This window comes from Bison bison, unplaced genomic scaffold (assembly GCF_000754665.1).
Source record: "Bison bison bison isolate TAMUID 2011002044 unplaced genomic scaffold, Bison_UMD1.0 scf7180017864134, whole genome shotgun sequence".
NCBI lineage: Eukaryota > Metazoa > Chordata > Mammalia > Artiodactyla > Bovidae > Bison > Bison bison.
In genome coordinates this window covers 7,646,776-7,660,351 of record NW_011494706.1, presented here as the reverse complement: position 1 = coordinate 7,660,351, position 13,576 = coordinate 7,646,776, and the positions used below count along the sequence as shown (strand labels likewise).

Genomic DNA, 13,576 nt, shown 5'->3' with positions numbered 1-13,576 from the left:
CAGTTTAAGGAATATGCACATTTAAATACTTCTGAAACCTTTCCCATCCTAATCTTACCCCCTCCCACTTCAGGTAATCATGGTTCTGAATTTTCTTTATTAGTGCCTTGTTTTTCTATACTACATATGTTTACTTCAACAGTGTATTAGTTTTTCTGTTTTTGAACTTAATGATATCATAAGCAGTCAGAGATTTTCTTTTTGTTCAGTATTGCACATACTATTCCATTATTAAGAATTTACCTCATTTAGCATTCTCATACCAGTGAGCATTTCGGTTGTTTGCAGTGTTTCTCACTGTTACAGACACTGGTGCTGTGTTAACTTGAGCTTGTTTTCTGAGACTTAGCGTGTGCCAGGGGCCTGGAGGTGTGCAGAGGTCATAACCCCATGGTCCTCAGGCCACGGAGAGTAGTGCCTGTTGAGGCAAAACCAAAAGCCAGCTGGTGTTGGTGTGTTTGTTGTGCACCTGGTCTCATCACAGATGAGCTCTGACTTGTCCCTTGGAGCTGTTGGTGCGTACCGGATGCCTCACAAGGTGGGCCATGGAAGTGACCAGCTGTGGCAATTCTTTTATTTTTTTAAGTTGATATTTCCTACAAAAAATGTGCACATAAGAGAGGTTAATAGTCCATTGTTGTTTTTCAGTCGCTGAGTTGTGTCTGACTTTTTGCGACCCCATGGACGGCAGCACACCAGGCTCCCCTTCCTTGGTTATCTCCCTGAAAGTGAAAGTTGCTCAGTATCTGACCCCATGAACTATACAACCCATGGTATTCTCCAGGCCAGAATACTGGAGTTGGTAGCCTTTCCTTTCTCCAGGGGATCTTCCCAACACCGGGATAGAACCCAGGTCTCCCGCGTTGCAGGCAGATTCTTTACCAACTGAGCTATCAGGGAAGCCCCACTTTGCTCAGATTCATGCCCATTTAGTTGGTGACCATCTAACCATCTCATCCTCTGTCTCCCCCTTCTAGTTTTGCCCTCAGTCTTTCTCAGCATTAGGATCTTTTCCAGTGAGTCAGCTTTTCACATCAGGTGGCCAAAGTATTGGAGCTTTGGCTTCAGCAACAGTCCTTCCAGTGAAGATTCAGGACTAATTTCCTTTAAGATTAATTGGTTTGTTCTCCTTGCAGTCCAAGGGACTCTCAAGAGTCTTCTCCAACACCACAGTTCAAAAGCATCCATTCTTCAGCGCTCAGCTGAATGTAGAGTTTCAAGCCAGCTTTTTTACCCTCCTCAAAAGGCCCTTTAGTTTGTCTTTACTTTCCTGCCATGAGAGTGGTATCATTTGCATATCTGAGGTTGGTGATGTTTTTCCTGGCAATCTTGATTCCAGCTGTGCTTCATCCATTCTGGCATTTCCCATGATGTAATCTGCATAGTTAATAAGTTAAATAAGCAGAGTGACAGTATACAGCCTTGACATACTCCTTTCCTAATTTGAAACCAGTCCATTGTTCCATGTCCGGTTCTAACTGTTGCTTCTTGACCTGCATACAGGTTTTTCAGGAGACAGGTCAGGTGGTCTGGTACTCTCATATCTTTAAGAATTTTCCACAGTTTGTTGTGATCCACACAGTCAAAGGCTTTAATGTAGTCCATGAAGTAGAAGTAGTAAATGTGTTTCTAGAACCCCCCTTGCTTTCTCCATGACCCAGCAAATGTTGGCAGTTTGATCTCTGGTTCCTCTGCCTCTTCAAAACCCAGCTTGTACATCTGGAAGTTCTTGTTTCACAAACTGCTGAAGCCTACCTTGAAGGATCGTGAACATAACCATGCTAGCTGTGATCCATGAAGGGGAGTAGTCCATTACTTATGGTTTATAAATGAATAAACCTCAGGTTATAACCTGGAATGTATTTATGCTGCTGAGCATGATAGCATCCATTACAGATATATCTTGTCTTAGAGATTCTCCTTTACATGAACTGCTATTTATGTCGGAGAAGGCAACGGTGCCCCACTCCAGTACTCTTGCCTGGAAAATCCCATTGACGGAGGAGCCTGGTGGGCTACAGTCCATGGGGTCTCTAGAAGTCGGACACGACTGAGAGACTTCACTTTCACTTTTCACTTTCATGCATTGGAGAAGGAAATGGCAACCCACTCCAGTGTTCTTGCCTGGAGAATCCCAGGGATGGAGGAGCCTTGTGGGCTGCCGTCTCTGGGGTCGCACAGAGTCGGACACGACTGAAGTGACTTAGCATGCGTGCTATTTATGTATTTGTTTTTAATGAGATTAAACTTAGGTTGGGGCATAGTATTGTTCTTCTTACCATTCAATGTTAGCAGTAAATGAAGTGACAGTGAAATAAAACAGAAGTAGGTGGCTCAGTTGGTAAAGAATCTGCTTGTAGTATAGGAGACCCGGGTTTGATCCCTGGGTCGGGAAGATCCCCAGGAGAAGGAAATGGCAACTCACTCCGTACTCTTGCCTGGAGAACCGCATGGACAGAGGAGCCTGGAGGGCTACGGTCCCTGGGGTCGCACAGGGTCGGACACGACTGAGCGACTGAACCTCCACCGCTACCAGGTGGCATCTGAACAGCGATGTGTAACAGCCTGTCACTGCTAGGAGTCAGCTTGCAGGATGTTGTGAGGGTGTCTGCAGAGGCTGATGAAAGAGGTCATCAGGACACTGTAGTTCTGGGACTTCTGCCTTATTTCTGTCCTTTGGGATGAAATTTTTGGTAGATGTGTAATTGTATAATATCCATTTAAAAATAATGATATCAACATATGGGCCCAAAGTTTTAATAATGAATAGTCTTTACAGATCTTTGAGGGAGGAGGGGAGGCAGTGATAATCTTTAAAAAAGGAAACAATTACCCATACTCTAATTTGTTGCTGCTGTTGTTCAGTCACTCAGCCATGTCCGACTCTTTGCGACCCCATGGACTGCAGCACGCCAGGGTTCCCTGTCCATCACTAACTCCCAGAGCTTGCTCAAACTCATGTCCATCGAGTCGGTGATGCCATCCAGCCTTCTCATCCTCTGTTGCCCCCTTCTCCCACCTTCGATCTTTCCCAGCATCAGGGTCTTTTCCAATGAGTCATTTCTTCGCATCAGGTGGCCAAAGTATTGGAGCTTCAGCATCAGTCCTTCCAGTGAATATTCAGGGTTGATTGATTTCCTTTAGGGTTGACTGGTTTGATCTTCTTGCAGCCCAAGGGATTCTCAGGGGTCTTATCCAACACCCCAGTTCCAAACCGTCAGTTCTTCAGTGCTCAGCCTTCTTTATGGGCTAACTCTCACATCCTTACATGGCTACTGGAAAAACCATAGCTTTGACTGTATGGCCTTTGTGGGCAAAGTGATGTCTCTGCTTTTTAATACGCTGCCTAGGTTTGTCATAACTTTTCTTCCAAGGAGCAAACGTCTTTTAATTTCATGGCTGCAGTCACTGTTATGCAGTGATTTTGGAGCCCAAGAAAATAAAAGTCTGTCATTGTTTCCCCATACTTTCATAACCTGTAAGTAATTACTGTTGACAGTTTGTTGATTCTGTTTCTGTGTATATTTTTAAACTTAACTTGTGTCATACTCTATATGTAATTTTGGCTTCTTTTCTCCCCTGACTTATATTGAGAGCATTCTCTCACATTAAATTTTTTTGGAAAACATGGTCTTTGTCAGCTGCGTAATATTACTTGTATGATTGTACAGTAATGTAATCATGGACCTGATATATCAGTTTAGTTTTTTTTTTTTAAGGAAGAAATCTAAAATTATTGCTATTGGTGCCTCTGTTTTGTAAAAAAAAAAATTTTTTTTTTTTTGACTCAACAGGTGTTTATTGAGAACCTATGTATAAGCACTGTTCGAGACTGTTCGAGACTTTGATTTTGATGAAAATTCCTGCCCTCCGGGGGCTATCTTCTGGTTATTTGTTCTGTAGTAATAATGTGACATCATATACTTCATATATATGAAGCCTAAACAGTTTTTTCATAATTTTATACACTTAGAAGTTTGATCTAAACTCTATAATGTAATCATTCCACTTTTTATTCTGTATCTTTTTTTTTTTTCATTTGGGATCATTTAGTAATAAATACTGTTTATTGAATTGCTTTTTCAAGCAATGGTTTAAAAATCTTATTATAATGTAGAATTGTAGTTTTTCTCTTGTATAATTAAGTGATAGTACAGGGAATAAGAAAAAGAAACAATTGAAAAATGTTTTTCTAAAATAGGCACTAAAAACTGAAAGAAATTTTATTGATTGCCATATAGTTGATCTACAATATTAGTTTCAAGTGAACATCAGAGAGTCAATATCTTTATAGTCCACTCAAAGTTGTTATAAAGTACTGTGTATATCCCTTGTGCTGTGCAGCTCATCCTTGTGTCTTACTCACAGTGGTTGTACGTTTTTTATCCCCTACCCCTGTATCTTGTTCCTCTCCCCTCTGGTAACCACTCATTTGTTCTCTGTATCTGAGGCTGTTTCTGCTTTGTTATATTCACTGTTTGTTTTAGTTTTTAGATCCCACATAAAAGTGAGAGCCTAGGGTATTCATCTGTTTCTGACCTATTTCAGTAAGCGTAACACCCTCTAGTCCATGCATGTTGTTGCAGACGGCAGAAGTTCATATTTTATGGCTCAGTCATAGTCCAGTGTGTGTGTGTGTGTGTACACCATTTTCTTTAGCCCGTCTTCTGCTGGTGGACACATAGGTGACTTCCATATATTGGCTGTTGTAAATAATGCTACTGAGAACACTGGGGTGCATGTGTGTTTTTGACATACATGCATTAGTGTGCATTAGTGTTTTTGTTTTCTTCGGATATATCACTTAGGAGTAGAATTGCTGTATCATATGGTAAAACTGAAAGAAATTTTAAGAGATCCTTCTATACTTCCTCTTTTTTTAAATTGAAAAAGCTGAGTTCTCTTGAGGGTACGTGGCTTGTCCAGTATCACATAGCTAGCTTATCAGAGTCTTTATAGACACAACAGTCCAGTACTCTATTATATGTAGTCTGTATTCTTTTTGAAACATTACTTGCATTCAGAAAAGTATGTGGGCCTACTGTGTGGCAGACAGTGAAATATGGTAAAATGTGCAAAATTAAGATAACTTTTTAGGCTGCAGAATCTTTTTTCTTAGACACTAAAGTTTTCCTAAACTTTAAGAACAGTTCTGCATTGAATGAGGTTATAGGGTATAAATAAGCCTGTCGGCCCCATGAGCTGAAGGTCTGTGGTCTTCTTCACATCTGATTTCCTCAGGTCCATTCGGCACTGTTATTTTCCAGCACTTTGTATCTTTGTGCTATTGTTGGGAAACATTCTTCAGAGCATCTTTAGACTGTTGCCTTTGTCCTCTTTGCTTTCAGTTGCCCCACTTCAGCTCTACATACAAATTGTCTTTCGATCAACTGTGTTAATCTTCTTTTTGTTTCCATAGTTAAGCCCGTGGAGTTTTGTTGTAATAGCTTGTACAGCATGCTTATGCAACATTCATTAAGGAATATCACAAAGATTTAAAGACCGTACGGACAAGTACAAATAGTCACTGTAATTAGAAATAATGATTTTAAAAGTTTTCTACAATAAAAATATAGAAAGTAACTCTACTTACAGCTGTTTTTGAAAACTGGAGAAAGTTGGTAACATTTTTAAAACACTTTATAATCTTTTTGGGGTGTGTGTGTGTGTGTGTGTTTGTATTTTCCCCCTAGTGTTGTCAAAAAAGTATATGTTGTTTTGGTGATTTCATTTGTTCATGCCTTTAACCTCGTGTTCTAATTTTAATGTTGCTGTTTTTAATTGTTGCTGTTCATTTGCTAAATCGTGTCTGACTCTGCAACCCTAGGGACACTAGGCTCCTCTATCCTCCACTTTCTCCTGCAGCTTGCTCAAATTTTTGTTGATTGAGTTGGTGATGCTGTCTAACCATGTCATCCTCTGTCTCCCCTTCTCCTTGCGCCTTCAGTCTTTCCCAGCATCAGGATCTCTTCCAGTGAGTCAGCTCTTTGTGTCACGTGGCCCAAATATTGGAGTGTCAGTTTTAGCAGCAATTTTTCCAGTGAATATTCAGGGTTGATTTCTTTTAGGATGGATTGGTTTGATCTCCTTGCAGTCCAAGGGACTCCCAGCTCTTTTCCAGCACCACAATTCGAAAGCATCAATTCTTTGGCGCTCAGCCTTCTTTAGGGTCCAACTCTCATATCCATATATGACTACTGAAAAAGCCATAGCTTTGATTACATGGACCCTTGTCAGCAAAGTGATGTCTTTGCTTTTTAATATGCTGTATATGTTTGTCATAGCTTTCTTTCCAAGGAGCAGGCGTCTTAATTTCATGGCTGTAGTCAGCGTCCACAGTGATCTTGGAGCCCAAGAAAATAAAATCTGTCACTGCTTCCTCTTTCTCCCCCTTCTATTTTGCCGTGAAGTGGTGGGATCAGATGCCATGATATTAGTTTTTTGAATGTAGAGTTTCAAGCCAGCTTTTTCACCCTCCTCTTTCACCTTCATCAAGAGGCTCTTTAGTTCCTCTTAACTTCCTGCCATATGAGTGGTATCATCTGCATGTCTGAGGTTGTTGCTGTTTCTCCTGGTAGACTTGATTCCATCTTGTGATTCATCCAGCCTGGCATTTTGCGTGATGTGTTCTGCATATAAGTTAAATAAGCAGGGTGACAGTATATAACTTTACACTCATAGAATCATAGAAACAAAGAGAATTCCAGAAAAACATCTACTTCTGCTTCATTGACTACTCTAAAGCATTTGACTGTGTGGTTTACAACTGTGGAAAATTCTTAAAGAGTTGGGAATACCAGACCACCTTAACCTGTCTCCTGAAAAATCTGTATGCTAGTCAAGAAGCAGCAATTGTTCATAGAACTAGACATGGAACAACTGACTGGTTCAAAATTGAGAAAGGAGTACAAAGCTGTATGTCACTTGCTTATTTTAAGTGTTTTTACATTTAATGACAAATGAAGGAAAAGAGTGAATGCATGTAATGCAAATTGGTTTTAATGGAAAGAATACTGAATTTGGAATCATATGTTTATGTTCTATTTTGCTCCTTACTCTTGGAGAAGTAAGTCATTTGTCCTCAAATCGCAGCTTTCACATTCTTTTCTCAGTAAGATATTTCATGACTCCTCCCTGCATTCCCATACAAATGAAGTCTTTTCTGTTTTAGATTTTCTTTAGTACTTAAGCTTTTTCTTTAAAACGCTTTCTGTCTCTTGAAATGATACATTTCTATATTTGTCTACATTTGCTTATTAGTTCTTCCTCCTTGGATTACAATTCAGGGGAGTTGGGCTTGTATCATTTCATCACTACCTCCTCTGCCTTTGGCACAGGGCAGACATGTGATAGGCAGTCCATAAATATTTTTTAAGTAAATGAACAACTCACTGCTGTCTATCATATACCAAGTTATTTCCTTCACAGCTATAAAACTCTGCAACCTCACATCTTACAGAGAGCCTTCTTTGAGAAAATCAGGACAAGACATGTTCCCATACTACCTTAGAGATATATAGGACTGTTGAGTGTACAAAATTGTACGCTAACTTTTCTCTTGTTTCTCACAACTCTGTGAGATATTAGGCTGCTGCTGCTGCTAAGTCGCTTCAGTTGTGTCTGACTCTGTGCGACCCCATGGACGGCAGCCCACCAGGCTCCTCTGTCCCTGGGATTCTCCAGGCGAGAACACTGGCCTAGACTAAAAGACCCTACAGTTAGGACTGTGTGTTTTGACTTATATCTGGCTTAGTGCCTCGCACATACATATCTGACAAAGACTCAAAAAATAAAACCAGTTCCAGTTAGTACTTTTTTTGAAGTGACATGTATAGAAACTTGGCATTTTTTTTAACAGCGTTTTAAAATCTCCTTGTTTTATTGAGAATATTCATTTATAAATAAAAATTGAGTTTATGGAATAAATTCTTAGCCGTTTTTATTTAGTCGTTTATTCGTGTTCTGGTTAGGGTAAGACATTTGCCTGAGATCTGAATTCGTTTTGAAAGACAAGTGTATATGGACGTAATCTCTTTCCAGTAAATCTTGCAGCTATTTCCATGCCTACATATGTTAACATTTTTATATTTGGCTTCCAAATGACAAACACAGATGGCTGTAGTCTGAATTTCAAGCATGTTTTGGAATAAATGTTTTTCCAGTAATATAAAGTGTATCATTTCACTATCAGATGATTAGCAATTAAATAGTTTCTGATTTTTGCTTATCTGCCATTTTTCAGGTTTAAGATAAAAAATAACTTTGATAGCTATTTATGATGTGATCTTGTTTTCTTTCTCATGTTTTTACAAAACAGATGTTTTCCTAAAAGGCTGTTATGGGTATTATTATTCTGAGAATTTAATTTTGTTGTTTGGTTTTTCTATTTGTTTTGTTCGTGGAGTAGAGAGAGTATTGTGAGAAGGAATATTTTATGTTTTAATTCATTGAATTACCACTTTGAATTCTGAGACCGTGGAACTTTTTTAGGTAGTGGGATCTTTATATCATCTTAGTTCTTAGGTTCTGTGGAACAGTGCTTAAAATGATTCCTCCATGTTAACTTTTGTGTAAGAAAAAATGCATTATCTTTTTTCCACTCATACAGCAGTGAACAAAAGTTCTTACCTTCATGGAGTTTACCTTTTGGTTAATTGTTGTGAAAAAATAATATGACTTCATTTAATCAATAACCTAGACCTGAAACAGTGTTTGATAATTTTTTGTCCTTAGAAGTGATTAGTTCTAAACACAGTAATAAAACTGTTTTACTTTTTATTCCGTATCTTTTATTAACTTTTTCACTAGGTTCATTTAATAATGGATACTGTTCTCTCAGACAGAGGTTTGTTTGGTTTTTAAAATCTTTTTATAGTGCATTATTTTAACAAAAATTTTCTTTTGTTATGTATTTGTATGTATAAACATTAAGTATAAATGTTATATATAACCCTACAGAGATGGAATTTTAAACAAAATCTTCAACTTTGTCCTGATATCCTCTGCTGTCTGAATATTTTTTTTTAATATCAAGAATGTCATTATTAATACGTTTTTGCTTTTGCATTCTTTCTGAGGGATCCTTTTAAAATGATATGCCTAGACTTCTGATTGCATTTACAGATAATATGTAACAGTGTTTCAGTTGAATTATTTTTAAGAATGAATTTCCTATCCAAAGTAGTTTAAATGCATTCCAGCAGCTTAATAATATACAAATAGAGGCAACTAGTCTTGCATCTGTTCCTTAAGCAGATAGCAGAATAACTGAATAGTTGTTCAACAGCTGGGGAAAAATTTTAAATGTGATGTATTTTTATGTTCTACAAGGTCAGTGATTAGATATTTCTCACTTATTAATTGGACATTTGTTAAGTAAATAGTACTTATCTATTAACTTTTCTTTATTTACAGCAAACAAAAGTATAACATATGCTATATGTTATTCTAATATCTGTCACATAATCTGATAGTTAATGATATCAGCATTATCAAGATTTCTTTAGTACTTTATATTCTAAGACATTTACTGACCATCTTTGTAATTGTTCTAATTTATGTATTAATATGTTCATCTATTTCCTCTTTTTAAGGCAAAAGGGCTTACACTTGTTCTTATGCTTTTCTTTCAGAATGACTGAGTTCAAATTAAATTTAGGAAGTGGTAGTTAATAGTTGCTTCATATAAAATTTAGAAAATTCACTGCAGCAAAAAGGAAATTTCATGTCAGCATAAGGAAAAATAGCTGTAATCTCTAGAGATAGACCAAAGTTGTTATGGTTATATTCTTCTAGTGTTTATCCATGCCTGTATATATAAAGTTAATAAAATTTAAGGTAGATATAATTGTTGAAGGCTATGAGCCTGAGGCCTCTCTTATCTTTGTTAAAAGAGATGCACATAATTTTCCTCTTACTACTGCTGTGTCATAAACAAGTATTAATAATGATTTACATTAATATTTTAATATTAATAATGGTTTACATTAGTATTATTTTAATTAATCCAGTATTGGCCAAAGTGTGTAATCTATACTTCTGATTTAGATAGTGATGAGATATTTTAGGTGATATGTTGTTGATCTAGTATTAAACAAATAACAGTAGATAGTAGTGTTTAAAAAAAAAAAGGTTAACTACTTTGCAGGTTTCTTTAAGTCTATCTGCCTTATGACAAGCCAAAAATCTGTCTGGTACTAATAGATTCTTAGCACCCCTCTACCATGTGTCTGTTTCTCTTAGAACCTTCAGCAATGTCTAGCTAAAATTTTAATAATATAGTTTTATCTTTTATTGTATTCATTTTTGTTTCTTTTTTTTTTAACTCAAATGACATTGTCTTTTATGTCAAGGATTCAAAGTCTCCTTTTAAAATAAATCTGAATAAGAAAAATACACTAAAAAAAAAAAAGAAAGAAAAATACACTAGTTAAACATATTAAGTAAATGGTAAGTCTGGGTGACAACTGGAATATGGTATGCAAATGGTTAAGGGCTGGGAGGCACTATTGTTTGATACAATAATATTGATAAAAATATCTATAATTTTTCCCACTATAAATAAGGCTACATTGATCATTTGTATAGCTAAAGCTTTTTGCATGAAATAATTACATTTACTAGAATATGTAATTAGAATTTGCAGAAATTCCATAGAGTAAATGCATTTATATTTCCTGTGTTTTCATATAATCTCATATGCAGAGATTATAGTTTTACTGAACAATGAATGAGGGCACCTGTTTTTTGTTCTTTTTATTCTCCCCAACTCTGGGCTAATTTCTTTCTTTAGACATGATATTTTCAGTTCTTCTCAATATCTGAATAGCATTCATTCAGAAATACCTGGTTTCTTTGCAATTCAGCAGTCATTCTTATATTAAAGACAGTATCCATTGTCCTTTATTTTATCATCATTTTAGTGATGGGTTTATCCTTTAAAGAAAATGACTCCAAAGCTACTTTTTTCTTAGTGGTGATAAAGAAAACTTATCTTTGACAATAATGATTTTTTTTTTTCTGTAGCTTGCCCAGTTTCGACAAAGGAAAGCTCAGTCTGATGGGCAGAATCCTAAGAAGCAGAAAAAAAAGAGAAAAACTTCAAGCAGTAAACATGACATGTCAGCATACCATGCTGTAAACATTGAGCAATCACAGAGTGATGAGACATTTGTAAATAATTCTCAGAGATCAGGAACGGCCGTGCCTCCTGAATCCACAATAACGAGAGCTCTACACAGTGGAGAAATAGTTAAATGTGACCAGGTCTTTTCTGTTGAAGTAAGTATTCATCTCGATTTTTAAATAGTAGCATTCTAAGTATAAAGTTATTGTAATAACATCACTCATTAGTATCCCGTGTGGTTTTTGTGAGCTTGATTCAACACACATTTATTGAGCAACTGTAATACTCCAAAGATTGACAACAGAGGATACAAAGATAAATACAACAGTCTCTGTACTTTAGGAAGGTCAGTCTAGTGGGGAAGGTAGACGTAAGACAGGTTAAATAGTCTGATGAGAGCTGTGCTAACAGCAATGCATATGGTGCCCTAAAGTGCCATGATTTGGGGGAATCCCCAAATTGGTCTTGTGTGTGTTACTTGGGAAAGTTTCCTGGAAGAGATAATAGAACCAGGTCTTGAAGTGTAAGTTAAAATTAGCTAGAGGCAAAGAAGTAGGACAGACAACCTCTGTGCTAAGGAATCAGCATTCTCAAAGACATGAAACAGTGTGATGTGTCTTGGAAGCCTTAAGTAGTTGAGTTTTAAATGGATATCCAAGTGACCCCGATAGGGTGGTGGTAAAGGTGAAGCACCTGGCCCATAGGAAGTTTTCCTCAATAAATGCTAATTTCCTTCCCCCCATTAATGGTGGAATTTCCAAGAATAAGGAGATGAGGGAGAGGTTAAGAGTGGATTGGGTGGTGGGTGGAATGGCGGTACTCCAACTAAGACCGAGCTTAGAGAACTATGGGATGCTTAGGAGGAAGAGTGTTGGCCAAGGCATATGACGATTATAGTGTGGGTTGTGCGCTGGCATGCTTAGCTGGAAATAGGGTTTAGATGTATAGGCTTCAGTCAAGAGTCAGAGATGTCATAGAGATTTGCTGTTCATCATAGAAGTGGATCTTACTGAGCTTTTCCTGCTTAGTTTTTTGAGCATTTTGGATACATAGATGAATGTTTTTCATCATATTTGGGAAGTTTTCAGTCATTATACCTTCAAATACTCTTTCTCACGCCTTCTCCTTCTGTGTCTCCATTATGCATATGTTAGTACGTTTGGTATTGCTGCCCAGATCTTTGATGATCTATTCTCTTTATTTACTTACACTGTTGCGTCGGGTCGTGGTTGCATCACGCGGGCTTTCTCCCTGTGGCACGCAGGCTCTCCAGTTGTGTTGCACAGACTCCAGGGTGCACGGGCATGGTTGCCTCACAGCATGTGGGATCTCAGTTTCCCTGACCAGGGACTGAACCCATGTCCCCTCCATTGCAAGGCAGATTCTTAACCGCTGGACCACCAGGGAAGTCCTTGTTCTTTTTTTTTTTTAATTCTTTTTTTCCCTCAAACTGGGTAATTTCAGTTGAACTTTTTTGAAATTTGCTGATTCTTCTTCCTCCTCAGATCTGCTGGTAAACCCCTGTAGTGAATTTTACATTTCAGTTATTTTACTTTTAACTTCAGAATTTGATTGTTTTTATATATGTTCTTTTTTCTTTAATATTCCCTATTTAGTGAGGCATTGTTCTTATAATTTTCTTTAGTTTTTTAGGCATTGTTTCCTCCATTTATGTGACTTAAGAAATATGTAACTTAAAATCTTTGTCTAATAAGTACAATATTTATGTTTCCTTAGGGACAGTTTCTACCGACTACTGTTTTTCTTGGGTATGGCCCATATTTTCCTTTTTCTGTATAATTTTTTGTTGAAGTCTGGATCTTTTATGTAATAAAATATGACAACTGTGGGGCTTGATTTGATTTGAAGAATATTTTCATTTTCTGCCAGACAAATCAATACCTGGGCCCTTCTCTGGAATTTTAGCATTTCAAGTACAGAGTATCTTGCTCACCGTTGTATCCTCAGTAGCACAGTTTTTAGTACACAATATGTGGCTCAGATGGTAAAGCGTCTTCCTGCAATGCAGGAGACCTGGGTTCAATCCCCGGGTTAGGGAAATCCCCTGGAGAAGGAAATGGCAATCCACTCCAGTACTCTTGCCTGGAAAATCCCATGGTTGGAGGAGCCTGATAGGTAACAGTCCATGGGGTTGCAAAGAGTCGGACACGACTGAGCGACTTCACTTTCATGCATTTAATCAGTAGTCCATTTAAAAGACTTTAGTGAGTGAACAAACCAAGAGGGCATACATCATGAAAGTATATTAGATTTAAAAGAGGGCCATGTACGTCATTTACAGGATTTTAGAATAGGAGTAAGCTTCTTATTTCTGTTCCTGGCGTCAGTTACTACATCAGTGAGGAGATGGACTTGAAACTTGGTCTTGAGAGCTGAGTACACTTTCTCTACGTGTAGGTGAGAAGGGAGACAGTGATGCTTCATATTTGG

General features: G+C 37.5%; 1 protein-coding gene across 1 annotated transcript in view; it reads left to right on the top strand.

Annotated features, from left to right (window-relative positions):
- The first annotated feature begins 484 nt into the window (after positions 1 to 484).
- Positions 485 to 13,576, top strand: part of AKAP9 (A kinase (PRKA) anchor protein 9) — a 153,800-nt gene continuing 140,708 nt past the window's right edge. The window contains exons 1-2 of the mRNA XM_010839819.1: positions 485 to 538; positions 11,026 to 11,280. Coding sequence (XP_010838121.1) covers positions 485 to 538; positions 11,026 to 11,280 — 309 coding nt within the window. The remainder of the gene's footprint in view (positions 539 to 11,025; positions 11,281 to 13,576) is intronic.